At 40.3% G+C, this 20,668-nt stretch overlaps 1 protein-coding gene across 9 annotated transcripts in view; it reads right to left on the reverse strand.

The window, feature by feature from the left end:
- The window catches only part of SYT14 (synaptotagmin 14), a 210,520-nt gene that overhangs the window by 99,691 nt on the left and 90,161 nt on the right, over positions 1–20,668 (reverse strand). For 4 of the 9 annotated variants that reach the window (XM_059718210.1, XM_059718216.1, XM_059718230.1 and 1 more), the window contains exons 3-4: positions 11,985–12,149; positions 3,466–3,684 (exon numbers count right to left, since the gene is read on the reverse strand). In XM_059718210.1, the coding sequence (XP_059574193.1) occupies positions 3,466–3,684; positions 11,985–12,149 (384 nt within the window). Of the gene's footprint in view, positions 1–1,122; positions 1,209–3,465; positions 3,685–9,334; positions 10,663–11,984; positions 12,150–19,759; positions 19,822–20,668 lie in introns of those variants that run through there. The other 5 variants (XM_019483224.2, XM_059718208.1, XM_019483225.2 and 2 more) reach the window with 4 other exon arrangements.

Here is a 20,668-nt window from a genome sequence, read left to right on the forward strand (position 1 = left end):
AATATGCTAGTTTTTTACTGCCTTGAATACTATTATTGCACAGCATCTTGGAGACTAACAATAGATCAGTATAAAATAAGGGCCTGATTCTGCAACTGCTTTACACACAGGTGTATCAAGAATTGCAGGTAGATTTCCTGGAACTCCAAACACTGGGATTAAATGTCCACTTACATACAACAGCTAAAGCAAAATAACCAGTCCAAAAATTATAGCTATTATAGTGACAACTGTAAAACTTTTTGTTGTAAATAAAAATATAGAATATATATAAAAGAATGTGAGACACTAAATGTATAACTATTTAAAAAGTTAGTTTAACACTTACATTTATGAAATTTAAAAGTTAGACATTATATCTCCCCTGCCCTTTTTTGTGCATTTGTTTGAATGGAGACAGGATCTAGAAGTGTGGGCATTGATGGCATTTGCAGCAGGACACAGGAAACAAATGGCTGACAAACTCTTAGCTGCTGCACTTTGAGTCTCCTACCACAGACTCCAACCATGCTCAAAAATTTACCAGGATAAAAGGGTAGCTTGCATGAGCTGCAGCAGTTTTGAGGCAGAGGATAAAAGATGATGATTTTAAGATGGAATTTAATCTGCCTATTCACATAGAGAAATTTGACAGCTCTGCAAGACTGAAGCTCAAGAGTAGAGAAGGGAAGATGGAAGAAGAAATTCAGGAGATAGTTTATGATACAAATACAAGCAATTTTGAGATGGGAGGAAGAGGAGTAAGTGTATGAAGAAGTAGCCTCCACTAGTTAGGAGACAGGCAAACACTGCTGGGGCTATAATAGATTCTGCATCTCTTATTTGTTCTTATTCCTTGGTACCAACATCTCCCTTTCTCAACCCATCTAGCATCTCTTAACCTTCTCCATGAAATGGTGTCAGATCAAGCTGGCTCCCCACAAAACTCATAGGAAGGTGGCAAAGAAGAAAGTGTAGATGCTACTGTTGACAAGTATAAATAGATAAAGGAACTGAAACAGAAAGTATTTAGTATACCCTCTGCCCTTATTCCCATAAACCTTTCTTCATGCAAGTGCCTCTTAAGTAGCCAGTACCCATCACTTTCCCATTTTCATCTGTATTGTTGGAACTCGGGCTCACCTATCTCCTAAAGTCCAATTTCAAAGACGAAAAGGCACTAAGGAGTTTTGATGACAAGTCTGATGAAAAGGAGTCAGTCTTTAAGATGGCACTCTGCCCTGCCTTCTGCCTGAACAAGAAAAGAGAATCAACTTACTCTGTTTCAGGCTTCCAATACATGTCATCCATTTTGTCTCTGTGATAGAGATCATCAGTGATTGCATAACTAGTCCCTGTTTTCCAAACCAAAATGTGGGAGAGATCATAAAAACAAAATCCTTAAATTAAGAGATAAACAACCTTTTCAATAGGGAAAAGAAACAAATTAGACTTTCAAACCAGTCAGAGAATCACATATGAGATTTCCAAACTTTCTACATAGTTAAGAGCTGATACTAACCTAGTCTGAAATTAGATTCACTGTTTTGGAAAATACACTAACAATTTTATTATGTATACAATTTAAAATGTAAGATTTCTTATCCAAAAAAGTCTAATTAATGCACCCATGTAAAAATCAGTACCTGATTTTTTTTTTTTACCTGTATCTCAAACAAAACTCCCTTCTTCTTGCTTGTTAATAAATATAAATAAAGTTTTTCATCTTCAGCTATTTTCAAGAATAAATGGTGCTTGCATGCCAACTAGGTCAACTGAAAAGAGGAACTTAGTAGAGATTCACTGATATATCACTTCAGTTTCAGATCTATACTGATATAAAGAAAATTGGCTGTATTGGAAATAGACTCGATGGGGCTGATAATTTGGCCGATAAATGCCCCTGCATGCACACAGCTGCAGCACGCAGGCAGCAAGGAGCACAACCCGGCAGTGTGGAGAGCTGGCTCCAGCTGGTAAGTCCATTATGGTGGAAGGGCAGAGGGGAGGGAAGGGGCAGATCAACCCTCCCCCCCATACTGAGGGAGGGGGAAGAGGCAGGGACAGACACTGCCCAGTCAAGTTGGGGCGGGGTGTGAGAGACCCGCAGCTTGTTGGGGAGGAGGGGGTGGCTCCCGTCACTGCTTGCACCCCGGGAGCTTGCATGTACACGCTGCTTGCATGTACCCTCTGGATCTGCATGGGGTAGGGCAGCGGGGCTACAGCTGCAGGCTGGAGCTGGGGCTGCACCAGGCTCTTCTTGCCAGGGGCTGGGCTTGGGGCAGGGGCTACAGCCACGCCAAATTTTGTTGTAGCTCCCTCCCAGCGCTGCAACTGCACACCCGGTGCAGCCCTGGCTCTTCCCGGCTCAACCCCTGGCTCCCCCCACATGCCGGCAAGAGCCGGGGCTGTGCCAGGCATGCGGCGGTGGCACTGGGAGGGAGCTACAGCGAAATCTGGGGTGGCTGCAGCCCCCACCCCGAGTCTGGCCTCTGGCAATAAGAGCCCGGTACAGCCCCAGCTCCAGCCCATGGCTGCAGCCTACCCACCCCACTCTGCACAGATCCAGGTGGGACATGCCCCCCTGTGCCCTTCCAGGGTGCAAGCAGCAGTGAGAGGCACCCCTCAACCGACCTGCAAGTTCACCCTGCCCCACACTATGCTCCACTCAGGCACCGCTTGTCCTTACCCCTGTTCCCTCCCTCACTGCAGGGGACGTTGATATGCCCCCTCATGCCCCTTCCCTCCCACAACAGAGTTACCAGCTGAAGACAGCTCTCCACACTGCATCAGAAACTGGGTCAGTATTGGCTGATATGGCTCCTTAGAGATCAGATATTGGTATCGGCCAAAAAAAAAAAAAAAAATCTATCTGTATACTCCTAGCACTTAGTTATTTCCATGACGCACTGAGGTTTAAAAAAAAATGTCACGAGAAAAGTAGGGCTGATTTTCAAAAGAAAAGTGACCTTCAATGCCATGGCAGAGTTTTATTAATAAAACACTAACTTTGCTGACCTCTCTTTGAAACAAGAAAGAGGAGGTATTCCTGTAATTTACATAGTAAAAACATAACAGAACAACTTTACTGAATAATAAAACCAACTTCAGAGTTATGGCAGCCACCGAGTGCATATTATATACAGAATCCCGCAATGTCTCATACTTCTGCATTTACACTACCTTAAAATTCATCAGGATTTCCCACAATACAACTTAAAGGCAGTTTTTCAAATAAGTTATTGCTGATAAAAGTTGCACAATATTCTTTCCTCCCATATTAAGTTCCATATGGAGTACTTCCATGAAGGACAAGAACATACATTTTCATCTATTTTTGTAGTGTATTCTGATACAAGAAATATTTAGGAGTCACTAGCAGACAGTGACTATTTCTAAATAAGAGTCTTTAAAGGCAGTATTCTGATCCACATTATAACTTGAAAATGAGGGATGAAGAAAGGACTTTTGTAAACTATACCTTACCTTCATCTATTGAAGCTTCACTACTGTAACCATCATACTCTGCAGACAGAGGGCTATATTTTTGTCTGGTTTCCCAAAGGTAATTTTTCTGCTGCCTGCTATCTACCACTGTTGGTCTGGAACTGTGTGTTCTGGACAAGGCTTCATGGTATTTACCCAGTGCCTCATCTTCACTTTCAGAAGATGAGCCATGCTGGTCTTTATTCATGTACGAGTTGTCTGTTTGGAGAAAACAGAAAAGTAAATGATACACTGTAGCTCAAGAGGAAGTGCAATAAATTAATCAATAAACAAATATTTCAAAAGGTTACAGAAATTTTAGACAAAAGCATAAAATATATTAACAAAGTGGTGTTATACATGTGCCAGACTAAGGGCCGTGTTGCACCTTACACCGTGAGCCGCACAAAAGTCAATTGGTGTTAATGCTAGATCAAAGTCACGCTGCAGGCAAGCAGGGGCCTGGAGGACTGAAAGGTAAGTCTCCCATCTCCCATTCCTACCTGTCCTCTGCTCCCTAAGGTTGCCCCGGTTTCCCCTTGACCTCAGGCCATTACTTACTTATGGCTACCTGTGCTGTCTGTCCCAAGGAATCATGCAAGGAATGTTGAAACTGCTTGCCCAGCCTCTGCTGTTGCTGGACTGTTGCTCTTCTGACTCAGAGAGCAGCAGCAGCAGGAACAGGCAGGCAGTTTAGCCCTTCCCTGCCTGCTCCTAGGGGGACACAGCGTGGGCAACCACCAGTAACTAGGAGATGAGGGAGGCAGTGAGCAGAGATATGGGGAACTGGGAAGGGCGATGGGGGGGGGTAGTGGGCGGGATGTTACTAGGGTTCGAATTATGGGGGAGGGCGAGAGCCCCCTGTAAGATTTGAAAATCATAACCTGAGGGCAGGTCTTCAATTTTATTAGGGCATCGTGATGGGCAGCATTTTTTTTTTTTTTTTGGAGACCCTCCACAAAAGTCAAAGTGTAATTTGAACCCCGGTGTTTACATTTCGATGTAGCCTAGTGTACCTGCAGCTTTGTGTTACATGAGCTGTGTAGAACAGATCAGAGATAATCCTGTCTTGGATTGGTGTAGCTTTGAGCTGCATAACAAGTACTTAAAACTAGTGTCAGGTATTAATATGCAGACAATTTAGGGGTCAAGAGCATCAGGAGCCGCCCAAAATTACTGTGGAACAAGGCCCTAAATTTGTAATAGCTCATAGGAATTTTTGTTATTTTTTGGTAAATGCAGAATGGTTGTACATCTCTAGACAAGAAATAATATTTAATAGGAAATCTAATTTTTACTAAGAAGCAGACATCCAACTTCTAAAATCAATTCTTAATTAAAAAATAAAAAGCTCATTAGACTTTACATAAAGTAATTAGAAATCACACTGCAATGTCATATTTTGGAGTATGGACTGCTGTCTAAGTCAGCTCCCAATTTTCCAAGTGATTTATATCATAGTATTAAGTATAAATAAAATTCTCAAGTCAAAAGGAAAATCTATGACATGATTACTTTAAGCTTTTCAGGTTAACACCACCAAAGAATCCAGATAACTGGGGGGAGTGGGGGGGTGGAATATAGCCTTACTCTTTCAATTCATTTGTTTTTTAAATATAAAATAATCTATTCAGAGTTTAAAACAGGTGCTTACAACACACACAAGAATAGATGTGAAGCTTGTAGGAAAGCATTAATTAAAATGAAAATTATAAATAGATATATAGGACTTCAGTTAATTTACAATGATTGATCCTCATCCAATTTCTGCAATTAGAAACAAAGTCTCCCAACAGGCATTAAGTAACATCTAAGACTATATAATAGTTTATATTCTTGTTTTCTGTTTTTCACCCAGTCTTTACACCTGAAATCCTCTCCTTGATAGCTAACACTTTCCATATTGTTCTCTTTCAAATGTTATTATTTCTGAAAAAATGAACAAATGTTCAGATTTATTTTTTTTAGCCTAAGTTTATTTTTCTACTACATTTCAACTTTCAAACTACAGCCACTTAGTTTTAGGGATATATTTTAAACGACAATTTTTATAACAGGACTCTAACTTGGGAGAGTGCAAACTACATACCACAGAAAAAAAGTTACTTTGATTTTTAAAAGTCACACTGCAATAGACTGATTCCTTTTCATTGGGCTCAGAGCAAAATTATACCCAGTACGCAGCAGAGCAAAATTACCCATTTTCCAAGGGCTGGGAAAAGACTCTTGTGGCTTTTGAAGTAGGCTGGGGCCTGATGCATCATACAGTATACAAAAGACTTGAAAAAGAAATATGGCCAAATCTGTATGGTATGCAGAAACGGAGGAAAAGGAATTCTGTGACTGGAGGACCTATGGAGAATAAAGAAGGGCAGCAGAATCACTGCATGCAACTGCACTGAACTTCATTAGGGTGCAGACAGAAGTGCAGCTCCCTGCTGTGATTGAAAAGGCTTTGCAGGAAGCATTCCGAGTTACCATGATCGTCCTGAGCAAACAGAAGTTTGTTGTTGGTTTGGGGTGGGGGGGGGTAGGAATGGAAGGATGGAAATTAGCTGCTGGTTGGGAGCCTGTAGCCAGTTTTCCCTAGCAATGACCCTCCCCTCTCCCAGCCTGTCCATTTGAGAATGGGAGGGGGAGAAAGGGAGGAGAGGGAGCTTGTTTTAGGGGTTCACCTGCCCCAGCCGACTCTGGAGGGTGATGCAGGTGAATTGGAGTCCCCCCCACCTCAGGGGGCTAGGGGGGCTCCAATACACCCATCCCACCCTCCAACAGGGGCTGAAAAACCTGCAGACTGAACTCCGTCTGCTCCCTTTTCCCCCTCCCATTCTGAAAACAGCTCAAGGCTGGCAGAAAGGGAAAACAAATTACAGAAGACTATTTTGAAACATCTTCATCTGACCTCTCATGCAATGAAGGGTCAGATTTTCACCAGATTGGCCATTTTTAAGCTGTCTGCTGCAGTGCACTTGTATTTGGTTACAACTATAAACTACTTTCTGTGGCCAGTTTGGGCGAACACAGTTACATCTGTCTGGGCCCTAAGTCTTTGTTTTTCCCCATGCTCGCCTTAGTAACTTCATAGCATGAGAAGACACATAGATGAAGGAAATGTTGAAAGGGGTTCTTTTCCATTTTCCCTTTGCTACCATAGACAATAAATTTTTATTTTCCTTATCCAAGTGCCAGAAATTACTTCTTCACAGCAAACCATTTCCAAAAGAGAATGCTGCCAATCACAAACATATAGTTCTTAAAGTGCACAGGAAACAAGCTCCCTCCCAGACTTTTTAATTGCTTCACCAGAGCTGTACCAATAGGCTGGCTGAGGCTGTTTGCCCAGGTAAATTCAATGAACCCAAGCTCCTTAAACTGACTACAGCTTAAAGTTTATAAATGTAAATTGGTGTATGTAGGAAGGTGGTTCCTTTCCCAACAACACCAGTTTTCTCCCAGTCTGAGTGTAAGATATGCACCCACCCCCAAGTTCCTTTTTTCCCCCTCTCATTCTAGTTAGGCATTTTCTGCCTCCACATTGCATGCCAGCTAAGGGGGTGGCAAGTACTGAAAGCACAGGAGAGAGAGTTCCCCTATTTTCTGGTCTGGTGCTTAGCCTCACAGATGCTCCCCAAAACAAAGACCGTCAATTGCGGGGGGGGGAGATCAGCCCCACTGCATACAGCAGGGTACAGCAAGGGGTCACAATGGATAGCCCATGGTTCATAAGGAGGTTGCCAACCCCTGTCCTAGGGTCTAGAAAAAAAAGATCGCTTCCCATAAAAGACAAAATCCTTTTACTGAACCTAAAATCCCCTGTGCTTTATGCCTCTAATTTTGCCTTTGCCTTTTCACATTTCTCTACTCTCTTTACCTGACAACTTACCCAAAAGGTCTCATGTACTTACTGAAGAACTTCCTTTTACTTTCCCCTTTTGCTACCATAGGCAATATATTTTTATTTTCCTTATCCAAGTGCCATAAACTACTTCTCCTTCACAGCAAACCATTTCCAACAAGAGAAAAATATACGTTGTGTTTATGTGGTGCAGTATACTATAATCAAATTCTATATTAGTCGCTTATTAATTCACCCTACAGATGCAATATGAATGGCTGAAATTAGCAAATCAATAAGTGAATACCCACTGAAAAAGTAAGGATAATGCATCAAAAAATTACTTCATTCATGTCCCTGAGGACACAAAGCCCCAAGAGAAGGATTTTGGTCTCACAGCACAGAAATATAAAGCTTAATGCTAATTTTATTAAAACACCAGGTTTTGTCTGTTGCATTCAATCAATACAATTATCATATTTTATAAGCTTACTATAGTAAAAACACTTTGGAAAACATATTTTATGTATTGTTGGTTTATATCTTTCCCCTGTGAGATCATAATCTTCCTTAAAAGGGGGGAAGCTTTTTCACTTATTTTTATTTCTAATGGTTTTTAATTGCCAGTCTTCAAACATTATTTTACTCTAAAATTACCTCCTTGTTAAGCTAGAAACAAGACTTTCCATCCTAAAACAGAGGTATAAGAAATTCACGTTTGTGTGTCCTAAGTAGGGATCCTGCTTTTATCTGGTAAAAAATCCAAAATTCTGATGAAAGGACCAAAAATCTCTGTTTTCCTGCGATTAAAATGAAACACCAGTGTGTGTGTGTGTGTGTGTGTGTGTGTGTGTGTGTGTGTGTGTGTACGTACAGCCCAGCAAGTGGGACTTGGCACAGAAGGGCAGAATGGGACAGAGTGAAGCTCAGTGCCACCACCACTAGGAGCCACACACGTACCTCCCCCACCTGGCTCCATCCTGCTCCCTCAGCTGGGCCCTGTAGCTGTGCATTCCTACCCCGGCCCCTTGCACCACCCCAGCTGGGCAGCGCCCCCAGCCCCAGCTGCCAAACCTACTCTAATCCCTCCCTTACCGTAGCTGCTACTGCCGCCTCGGTCTGTCCTCCACCCCTCCCCCACGTTGCCTATGCCCACCACATAGACTTACCTGCAGGCAGCTAGGAGCATGCCTGCATTCCACCACCCCCAGCCCCAAGCAGCCCCCTGCAGACTGGAACTCTGCCAGCCTGCAAAAGGAAACTTAGATTTTCCTACGTTTTTGTCCTTTAAAGGAGAAAATTGCAGTTTTTCTGTGGCAAGGAGAAAATTGGAGTTTTTCTATGGCAAATGGAAAACCCAGATCCCTGGTCATAAGCTTCCAAAATCCCATCTTAGTCTTTTTATTTATTTATTTAAGTCCTCACATACTATTTTCTAGACAGCCATTTTAAAGACATGGTTGCAATTGCTTACAAAGAATAAATAAAATATATTCAGTCTAGAACTTTGTTTTGAAAAAAAATACTATAATTAATCTCAAAGCTTAAAAACCATATGCATATGGCTGATCCATATGCAATAAGAACAAAGATACTTTGAATACATCCCTTAAGAGAGTTCAGATGACTATATCAAATGTTATATAACTTTTAATCCAGGAAACTGACATGGTAAAAAGAATTTTAGAAGCGTTCTATAACAAAAGCAAAGACTTTCATTAAAAATTTCAGTATCCAAGAGAAAGCACACAAAGCACTTGGGAAAAAGAAGAAATAGTTTTTATTTGGGAACAAAGCAGATTTAAGAATGAGGAAAAGTATTTAACCATGAGTTCTATAGACCAAAAACAAACAAAACTAGCTAGGGTTTTAAGAAACATCATGGCAATTAGGCAGCAAATAAAACATATTATAAAAGATTCCACTGACAAGAAAGAGGTGTTATAGTGAAATCTGTAAATTGGGAAGTAATAGTAGTAAGCAGCAAAAGGTGCAGAAAAGGCCAGGAAGACAATTTGCTGAAAGACTCCTCACCTTTTTCTGTTGTTTTCATACTACTTACTTCTCTTGCATTTTTTTCTGATTCTTTATAGTTTCTTTTTTTACCTTCTTTTGATAGGGTAGTTGAGGCATTTTCTTCATGCTTCATTAAGGGTTGTCCTTTGCCATCAGAAAAAGCTTTACATTTCTTTTCTTTCACTTCTTTAACACGATCTTTTTGTGCCTTTTTCAAATTAGACTCTGAAAAGCTTTGCTTTTGTGCTTCATTTACTTTTGTTTCCAAATGCTTGGACACATGTGTACCATGAACTTCTCTGTGGTCTTTAAAATCAACTGAGGATGATCTTGGTTTACCTTTTTTAGGCAAGTGTCTCTTTGAATTCTCCGATATGACTTGCAACCCACTACTGGGTTTCTTAATGACAGATTCTTCTGCTACAAGTTTACTACTCTTCAGACTATTATCCTTTGAGAACTTCTCATTTACCAAGTACTCCTTTCCTTTCTCTCCTTTGCTTTTAACAGGTCTTCCTACTTTTTCCAAGTCTTCCTTATCACTGAAGTGTTTATTAGCATCACCCTGCTTTAACTGATATTGGTGTTTGTCCTTGACATAATGGGATGATCTGTCTTGAGCTGTATCTTGTTTTGCAACATTTAATGAATTATAATTAGTTTGTTTATTTTTATCTTCGGTAGCACACAAGTTTTCTTTCATATTTGTCTCCTTAGAATCTGGTAATGACGTTATAGCTTCATCTTTAACTGGCACTGCTTTATCTTCCTGTGTTCTAAAATTTTCATCTTCTGTGCGAAAGCCATTAATCATACTCGTTACCTGCTCTGTGACTGAATCAGCTACACAGTAACCAACTTCTCCAACAGCACTGGTCAGATCATCTACAGCACTGCTAAGCGTGTCAACCAGAGAAGACACAGAAGGAAGGTTCAGATTTTGATGAAAGTTTTTAAAAAATGCCATTTGTCTAATTTCTTTATTCACCAAAGCACTTTGTAGAAAAGTCTTTTGTTTTGTGAATTCTTCAAGCACAGCCAAATTCAATATTATGGTGAGTTAGCTTTGTTATCTCAGTTACATAAACCAGGGCCACAGCAGCTTTGCTCTTTCCCCAGATTTTGTAAGCACTGAAAGAATTAATAAATCAAGGCAGAAAAATCCTCAAAATGAAGTGAAAAATCTACTAGCGTCATACAATATTTTTCCACTGTAAAAATGTGAAGTCTTTTGCCATAATTCAGGAACAACTAGCAATAATACAATGGATTACTGGAAAAAAAGAAAAAACAAAACAAAAACAAAATTTGTGGGGAAAAAATAAATGTGTACTTTTATTCTATACCTGCAAAGAAGAAGTTTTAAATAAATGTAAATAATATGGATTAAATTAATTAAAACAACCATGAATTACTTCAGATTAATATAATAGCACAACAGCACATGCCCAAAAGAATTATTTTTAACTTAAAATATTTGTTGATTTTCAAAAAAGGAGGATGAATTTGGCTATGAATACTTGGTCCACAGCAGGCCAACTTGTTAAAAAGAAATGTACTGGTAGCATCCTTGTTTCTCCTGCACTCTGTGGCACACCTTAGAGTTGCTGGCCTTTTTTATATCAGTTGTTTTCTGGCTGTGACCTACAAAAAGAGCCAGAATAGATTTTTTTGTAGAACCTTTGGGACAAATGTTGACTACACCTGGTTGTCTGTGATCACAGGAGACTGGAACAATGACCCAGAAACTCCTTCTCATTCTGTGTTCCTATGTTAAAAGGTTTGACCGCTACAAGAAACCTCACTCACTAGCTCAGAAACCAAAATTAGCCCTGCCTTCTGAGAAGCAGCTGTGAAGGAGGTAGTAGAGAAGAGTCCCAGTAAGCAAATCAATCACTTAATACTCCATAGTCCCTTATTTTAGGCTGGTCTCTTCTTCAGAAGTGAGCTAATCTCAGCTATCAATGGAATAATCATAGCCTCAAAGTAGAAAGGTATCCAGTTCACTGACCCCCAAACTTAGGTATATACAAAACACATATTCCCAACCCTTGAGAAAAGTTTGATAGGTGACATTTCTAAGGGTTTTATTTATTTTGTGTAATATTATTGGGTTATTTGGCAGAAGGAGAGGGGAGGGGCAGGAGTTGGTTGGTTGGCTGGTTTTGTACTAGTCTGGGTGCTATCTTAGCTAAATAGGCGCTTTCTTCCAAGTAGCAAAGGCCTAGAAATAATTTATTAGTCAGTAAAGAGACATATTTCAATTTCTGGTGTTTGATTTCCTTTAAAATCCTTCTCTAACTATATAGCCTTCCTATTCTGCAAAAGCATTAGAAAATTAACTTGGTTTGTTGTGTGCATCCCCCTCAACAATCCTGTTACCTAAATCTATTTTTATTACCGACAACCATGCAGTATTTCAATGTTTCAGGAGACATAAGGAAAGAGAAGCATCTTCTCACATGGAAAAGCCATGGAGACGTGTAGAGTTTCTGTAGGTCAGTAATCAAAGAGGCGGTCTTTCTTCCAGATGGTACACAATTCTCAAATTCATTTACATACAATAACATGCATTTTCCTCCTGTGGACCACTTTATTTACACTAAAAAAAAGTGTATATTAACTTTCCATACATCAAAATCAAGTAGAATAAAGTTCATATACTTACAAATTTTGTCTTGTGAATTCTTTCTTGCGCTGTATCCTGAATCAAGGTCTGGGAAGCCAGCAACAGTTTCAAAACACATTTTTTTATTAATATATAGGAAAAGGAGTAACATCAAGATAATAAACACTCCAACAGCTGAAAGGAATCCCACTGCCTCAGGAGAGACTGAAAGAAATGGAAAGAGAAGAAAAAATACTGCAAAAACCTACTATAAATTTCAAAATATAATGTGTCAACAATAAAATGCTTAAAAATATTTCAATTTTCCAACAATAAAAAGTAACAGAGTTTCAAACATATATGTAAAATATTTAGGGGTGCACAGATAGAGATTTTTTGGGCCAATACCAATGGCCAATTTTTAACAAGCCATATCGGCTGATATCAATAAGACTGCTGCGGCCCAACCGCATGGAAAGCAGTGTCCATTTGGTAAGCCCACTGTTGGGGAAGGGCCATTGGGAAAGGAAAGGGCATGGGTGGAGGGGGGGAAGACCAAGGCTCCTGCAATGAGGGAAGGAGTAGGGCTGGCACTGAAGCTGGGGCAGGAGCTACACAGCCGAGATGGGTTGGGGCACAAGACACACAGCTCATCTGGAGGATGGGGGGGGGGGGGGCAGCTACTGGATGCACCCTGGGAGGGTATGGGGGGCGTGTGCCCCCTGGATTTGCATGCAGGACGAGGGTGGGCTGCCGTTGTGGGCTGGGGATGGTGCCAGGGTCTTCCCAGAGGAGGGCTGGGACAAGGCTGCACTTGGGGCAGGCGACAGTGGCACTGCAATGGTGAAGGTTGTGGCAAATTCTGGAGTGGATGCAGCCCACCCTGTAGCTCCCCTTCCCAGCACCACCACTGCCCACCTCAAGCACACTCCAGTCCAACTGCCCCCCACACCCACCAGGAAGAGGGCAGCGCTGCCCTCTGTCTCATGCCCCGCCCTGGCTGTGCAGAGCCTGCCTCAGCCCTAGCCCTACTCCCTCCCTCACTGTGGGGACCTTGGTCTGCCCCACCCACGCCCCTTCCTTCCCCCACAACAGGACTTACCAGCCAGACATTGCTTTCCATGCCGCCAGACTGCACTGCGGCTGTGCATGCATGTGACATTTATCAACCACATTAATCGACCACATCAGCCAAAAAAAGCTGATTGCCGGTAATGTCAATTTTCCTTTTATCAGTGCCAATATGATATGGGACCAATGTATCGGTGCACCTCTAAAAATATTGTTAAAACAAAATTATACTATGTCAATTTAGATGCTTCGTGCTTATGGTGTTAAATTTCAAAACAGATAGTTTTAAAACCAATGGAACAAGTGTTTTTCTATACTTATCCAATGCATTCTAAACTAGCTCTTATTTAAAGAGGAGTTACAAAAATTTGATAGTAGTTATAGCGATAGCAAACTAGGGTATCCAGATGTACACAAAATTAGTATGGGGTGGGGGGGGAGGACTGTTTCTGCATTTTACATTAACCAATTACTGGCAAAAAAAAATTTCCAGGATTCATAGAGGACTACCTTCTTCAGAGCAAAGTCATGCTCTTTTTTACTTGCTTTCCTTCTGGCCCCATGAATCTTGCCCTCCTATCTGCACAGTGGACTACCCTTAAAAGGCTGGGTGGAAAATCCTGCCTATTCTCAAGCCTTATGTTAGAACACTCTCCTGGAAGATGTTTTGAGTCCCCTAAATTCTGCCCAAGTCCTGTTTAGGAGTCTACAAGATTGATCTACATCTGGCCCTTGATGTCTATGGTATAATTTAGAATTGCTGCTGCACCATGTCAGTGTTATTCAATGTTTTATCAAATCTTCAAAGAACCTCAAACTAATCTACCAAAAATTAGTAGCAAAATAATTAGTTCTTTGGACAGTACACACTCAAATTTGATTTTATACTGTATTCAGGTTGTCACTAAGAGATACATAGATACATGGCAAAGTCCAGAACAAATGCTTTCTCAGAGAGGAGCCTTGGGGGGTGGAGGGAGGCAGCTAAACTTCATGAAATCCAGCTGCTGTAGTTCAGCAGTCAAGATACTGTAGATGTACAGATTTATGATAGATTAATCTAGCAAAAGGACATCAACATTTTTTCTGAGAGAAGGTGGATTTCATGACTATACTACCCAGAGATGGATTTATCAGTTGTAGGCTCCCTGTTAACCATATGCCAAGAGAAACATTTACTGACAGCCAAAGACAGTTATCTGCAGCCATAACAGAAAAAAAAACCACTATAGGTTTTGGATCCAAGTTAATTTGATCCAGAAAAAAAATTACAAAGAAAGAAAAAGAAACTAGTGAAGCTGTTACTAGATTTTTAAGAAAAGAGAAAGGCCATTATCTAAACATATTCCCCCAGCTCTCTTCCAAATAATTGTAACTGGTCTTATAAAAGGTATGAAAGGGTCTTGTTCAAGGGGAAAAAAATCTTTTACTGAGCAAATCAGATGTCTAAGATACTGTCAGCATGAGAGGTGCCTATCTTGCATTATCTTGAATTGAGCCTGAAGTGTAGAATAAAGGAAATTATTATTCAACTAGATAGCAATCTATACTTTATCTGAAATGTACCTGCCAACACTCTATTGCATTCTATGTAGATTCTTACAGAGCACTCATCACAACAGTATCTTAGTGTCTTGCAGCAGTACATTAAGAAACCTGAGTAGTGTATCACGTTTGCTCACCTTCTCTTCATGAAGAGAAGTATTTGAAGTAGAGTGCTTTGTTCTGGGAGATTTTGGTAAGCATTTTCTGTCCATTTGTTTCCTAGCTGTATGTTTGTTTGTTTTTTGGAGGGAGCTGGGGGAGGGGGGGGGTAGTCAGGGGAACAGAGGATTTGACTGTTCTTGTTTTAATTTGGTGTTATTTTTCATAAATATATAGGTTGTGGTATATTAATATATTACCAAGATGACCAAGGCAAAGAAATGTGCCTTGCAGTTGGAATGGAAGATGGAAATGTTTTTGATTCCTGTTTTCAACTGGACAGTCAGAGTGGTAGCCTGAAACAGCCTGCCTTTCCTTGTCACCCTGACAATTTCCATGGGAAAAAATAAAATTCAAGTCATTTCAATTCATCCCTCTTCAGAATAGGTACTGAAAACAGGATGGTTGGCATTGAAGGCAGCAAAGAAGAGAAGAAGGAACCATGTAATGTAAATATATTCCATGAATATACAAGATTAAGGAGAAAGCAGAACTAGCAAGACACTATACTTATACTGTCACACTTGTGAGATTTTATGGAGCCCAGACCTGTTTAAGATAGCAGGTGCTGTGTGGAATACTGTCATAGAGCCTTGTAGAGCCTCCAAAACTGTGGGGGAATATTTTTCTTAAGGAATAACTGAAACATGGAATTCTCTTATCATTGGGATTATGTGTATATTTCCAGATTTTGCTAAACCAAAACACAGTGTCATTATGGAGAATCATGAATATATATTATTAAAGAAAGCATATCATTTAGTGGATTTGAGGTATGGTAGGATAGTAGGACTCTGAGAAAAGTCAAAGAATTATGGTTAAAATGCATTAACACTGAATATAGGATGAGTAATCTCAGTCTAGTTTGAGTATGTTACTACTAAAAGTGATTTCAAAGTCTGGGAACTACAGTAAAAATGCAGATCAACACTCTCCAACTGATCTTGGCTTGCTGTGGTTCATTGAAACAGGTAGCTGGGGAAAAAGTGGTACATGGACCAAAAAAAAAAATTATGGCCAAATGCTAGCGGGCTATCCACCAAATTTCATTGTTTGAGGTTCAGTGGTGTTGAAACAATTGTCTAGTTTTGATAACTAGCCCAAATGCAGCCAAAACACAGGCTAAGGCAGGGGCAGGCAATTATTTCAGGCGGAGGGCCGCTTACTGAGTTTTGGCAAGCCATCAAGGGCCGCATAACAGGCAGCCAGGGGCAGATAAATATTAATTTTCTACATTTTTTAGGGGCCTCGCAGGCTGGATAAAATGGCCTGGTGGGTCGCATCCGGCCCGCGGACTGCATTTTGCCCACCCCTGGGTTAAGGGGTAAAAATGGTGCTCAACTACTGAAGCAGTCAGGTTCTAAAAGTAGTTCTACAAACAGGAAGAACTGCTGGTTTCCCAGAACAAGCCTCTCTGCAGTCATCAATTACTTGCATCCATCAGAGCCATACACCTTTCAAGGAGTTAATAATGGTGCTGCTATTGGCACCATTATCCACTCTGATACCTGTGCCCATAGATCTGAAAGACAGTGGGTAAGCCAAGGAAGAAGATGTAACCAAGGTAAAGACATAGGATCAAAGGAAAGTAGGGATGGAAGGGACCTAACAGCCGTGTCCAGACAAGCCGGGACATGCGGAATGTGGCATCACAAACCTCTTGGCGGTGCCACAAACCACACACATGGAACGTTAAAACATGCCCAATGCTGCAGATTTACAGTACAGGGGCAAAATTTGCTACTGGGATTTCCTGGTAACAAAAAAAAAAAAAAAAGTGCTAGGAAAAAAGTGGTGCAGCACATGCTAACCAAAACAGAGGTTTGGTTCTCCAGTGAGACGCCCTAGTTGATGGCCAGTGTCTCTATGCTCCATCTGTGCTGCAACTGCTCTGCTCCAGCACACTAGGAGCCAGGAGGAGCTGGGCAAGGGCAGCTTGCCCACAGCAGGACGTGGCCCACAACAAAGAGTACATGTAGGGGAGTGCACTGCAGCACAAATTTGTACCACTACTATTCGTGCGACTGCAAGCACACACCTCTGCTCATCTGGACACGACCAATGAAGTCATCTAGCCCAGCGCCCTGTTCAAGGCAGGAGCATCTCTCATTAAACCATCCAAGTCAAATGTCTGTCTAACCTGCCCCTGAACACTTGCAAGCATGGAGATTCCACAATCTCTCTGTGGAGCCTATTCCAATGCTTAACCTTCCTCACAGTGAAATCGTATTTTTCTAACATCCAACTTAGGTTTTCTCTATGGCTTTAGGAGATGGCAGTAGGAGCAGTGGACTCGCACTGCAGCAGAGGAAACTTATTTCCATCTTCTTTATATAATCACCCTTTGGGTATTTGAAAACTATTATCAAATCTCCCCTTAGTCTTTTCTTCTCCAGACTACATAATTCTAATTCTTTCAATCTTTCTAAATATGTCCTGTTTTCCAGTCCACCAATCATTTCTGTTGCTCTCTGCTGGACACTTTCTAATCTGTCCACATCTTTCCTTAAATGTAGGGCCCCAAAATGGACACAGTACTTCAAGAGGCCTTACCACTGCCAAACAGAGCATAAAAATCACTTTGCTTGATTTGCAGATGTTAGTCTGGTTAATACAACCAATAGGATGTTGGCTTTTTCTGCAACAAGAGCATACTGTTGGCTTCTATTCAGTTTCTGATCCACTGTAATATCCTGGCCCTTCTCTGCAGAACTGCAGCCTAGCCAGTCATTCCTCCAGCCTTAAAGTAATGGATCAGAATAATAATCTATTCCATGAAGTGGCTGTCAGTTGAGAACCAAGATTAATACCCTCTCATATCATAATAAAATCTCTCTCAAATAAATTTAGAACAGGTTGGTACAGACTATGGCTGGAATTATACTGTTTCCAGAAGCTACAGGTTCCAACCCAAAATCCTGGGCAAGTGCCAAAATCCCACAGTACTGGTCAAACTTCTTTGCCTAGTTGTCAGAAGTAGGTAAGGGAACAGCAACAGACTACTGCATACAGCACTATGCAAGATGCAAGGGTTTTTTGGTGATATCCTTTGTTGGACCATCCTTATAATAGGGAGAGATGTTAGACAAACTTTCAGGGCAGGGACAACTGCAAAGAAAAAGATCAGATGAGGAGCTAGATAAAGAAGAGAAACTGACACTAATTGGTTGAGAACAGGACAGGGAACCTGGAGAGAAGCAAGACAAATCTGAGGAAGAGCCAGAATGAAGAAGAATCACTTGAATCAGTTGGGAAAGGAGACTGGGAATGGGATAAGGAGCTTGAAGAGCGGAGACTGGGGCTGAAAAAATAAAATGGGACTGAGATAAGGAGACAGGGACAAAGAAGAAGCAGGACAGAAGCCAGCTGAAGGAAACTTGGGAAGAACCCAGGTACATGCCCACTCAAATACACTGCATTCTACAGAAGAAAATGACACGGGAATGACACCAAAAGATCCCGAGTCTCAATTCCAGCAATCACCAAAGGAGATCATCAGTCAATACAACTCTGGTCATCTTTGTTTTACCCAGATCACTAGCCAGATTGAGGCCACTAAATACTGTGCAATAATTGTCTCACCATAACCTTTTCAATAATCATAACCAAACATGAAAAAGTAATAGAACAATACTTGGAAAGATATTGTCAATGATTTCTTGAGCACAGAGTGTACACGAGCTTCTTTTTAAAAAGTAGATATCCTGCCGTCCATCAAGTTGGCAGTGACAAATCTCTAACCACAACAGTCTAGCACTTCCCTACAACTCTTACCCAGCCAAGTTCTGAGAGCTGCCAAGACCACAAAGAATTCAAAGAACTACACACTGGCTAAAACTCAAGAAGAAAAGATGTACATTTGTCCCTTAAGAAGCTGTTTTGCTATCAGACAAACAATCAGATCATTGGAACCAGATTTTATTTGCGAAATAAGGAGAAATTCTTATAAAATGAGGCCCCCCAAACAGTAACTGTAGAAGCAATACAGAATTTCCACTTTCTACTGCTGAAAAGATTGACAGAGCAAGATTTTATGAATGCCACAATAGAAACAAAGAACCACTCTAGGACTCCACTCCAGGACTCATATACAAGGAGGAATCACTGTGATTCAGGCTAGATGTAAATAGCACAGCAATTCATTCTCTGAAATGATCCTTCTTCAGTTTGTACTGTACCAAGTGCCCAGCCAAAAAAACCCTGCACTAAAGCTGGTTCTGCATGCTGGATGTCAGTGACTCATGCAAAATCAGATGCCTTGTTTTACAAAATTAAATTATTACATTACTGGCCACTGGCCCTCCATTAATCAGTCTTCTAGTGCCCTACCTATTCATACAAATTGATCTATTTTCACTTCATATAAGAAAACTGCATAAGGAAAACAAGACAGGCAAGGAGAATGAAAAGGCAAAACAGATTCAACATTACTTTCACTATCATTTCTATACTTTCCCTTTCCCTCCCCTGTTGCGTACCTTGCATGAAAAGCACATAGGTAACTGTCTTATGTCTTTTAGTGTTTAAACATATAGGTAGAATACCCATGCCAACAGCAAAAGCAAAGCAGACTTTTGGGGCCAAATCCTGTTCTATCAATTAGGCATCTCCTATTATCAACATAGGAACGTTTATTCCACCCTGCTCAACACCCTGAAAAAACAGCTTTACTTTTATCACATACCTTCATTTTAAGGTTAAGTCATAAAAAGAGGTGAGGAGAACTCACCTACCTCTTCCACTAATGACTGTTCAGGGGCTTAAGCAAGATGAAATAGGAACACTCTTTTGATACATAAGCACCACTTACTTATACAGTACATCTAATAGTTGGATTAAGATCTAGCCCTTGATGACTAAGTCTTGTACTGTTTCTAAATTACTGAGTGAGGTTCTGATCTTTCCTCCCACATACAGAAAGGAAAGGGATATGAAATTTGTTTTTAAATCAAAATTCTAACCCTCCATGTTAAATGCACTGACTTCATCATAAAAGTGAGGGACAATTCTAAATATTGTCCATGCTGACATTTAAAAATAAAACAAACAAAGTGGCTTACATTATTAACATATTTATAGTTCTCACAATTCAAAGCTGCTTTTGATTTATTCACCATGAGTCCTGAAAAGAAATGAAGCTATAAAATGGTTTGCTCCACAGTACAGTAGGCCTAACATTAAACTAATTAGTACCCAAGAAGTACTCAGGAAAGAATTAAAAAAAAAGTCTACACATGAGCTGTTCAGTTCTCTATGGATACACAATATCTGATGACAGTAGTCTAAAAAAAGACATTGAGAAAAAACCATAGCAGCCAATACCTTGCAAAAAGGCTGAAACTTTAGTCCCAGCAAAACTAATTAATTATTAATGTAATTTAGTACCAACATGGGACTTTAGAAATTATCTTTGTATCAATTTGCATATATGAAAACGATCTTAAAACTTGTACACACAGACTAAATACAATATCAAGTTAAAATATTTTACTTTTAATACCATTAGAAAGCCAACATCATATAACACAATACATTATAAAACAAGTAGCAAACTAACACTAGCAGTACCATCAGTTCTATACTGTGTATGACCATTGGCAATATAGTATATTATTGTTTGTACTGTATTAATCCCTCAATTAGCTTTGTTTAGTTCAAGCACCAACCACCTGTACTCCTTGGACAGAAAAGAATAAGAAACATCTTACCATTATATCTTTGCCACATTCAGCATTGGGATTTTTTTCATTCCAAATAAAAGCGTTAACTTAAATTCTAAATAACAACCTAAAAGAATGTTATTTATACTATGAAAAAGCATAAATAAAAAGATCTGACAGATTTCCAGTACTTCTAGTAGAAAGTATGTATTAAATGTATTTTTACTTGTGATAATTTTGGTACACTGGTCAAATTCATATCTTCTGTTTCACCAAGGTTCTAATTATCCCCAGTTTACAGACTAAACT

Source organism: Alligator mississippiensis, chromosome 1 (genome assembly GCF_030867095.1).
Source record: "Alligator mississippiensis isolate rAllMis1 chromosome 1, rAllMis1, whole genome shotgun sequence".
Lineage (NCBI taxonomy): Eukaryota > Metazoa > Chordata > Crocodylia > Alligatoridae > Alligator > Alligator mississippiensis.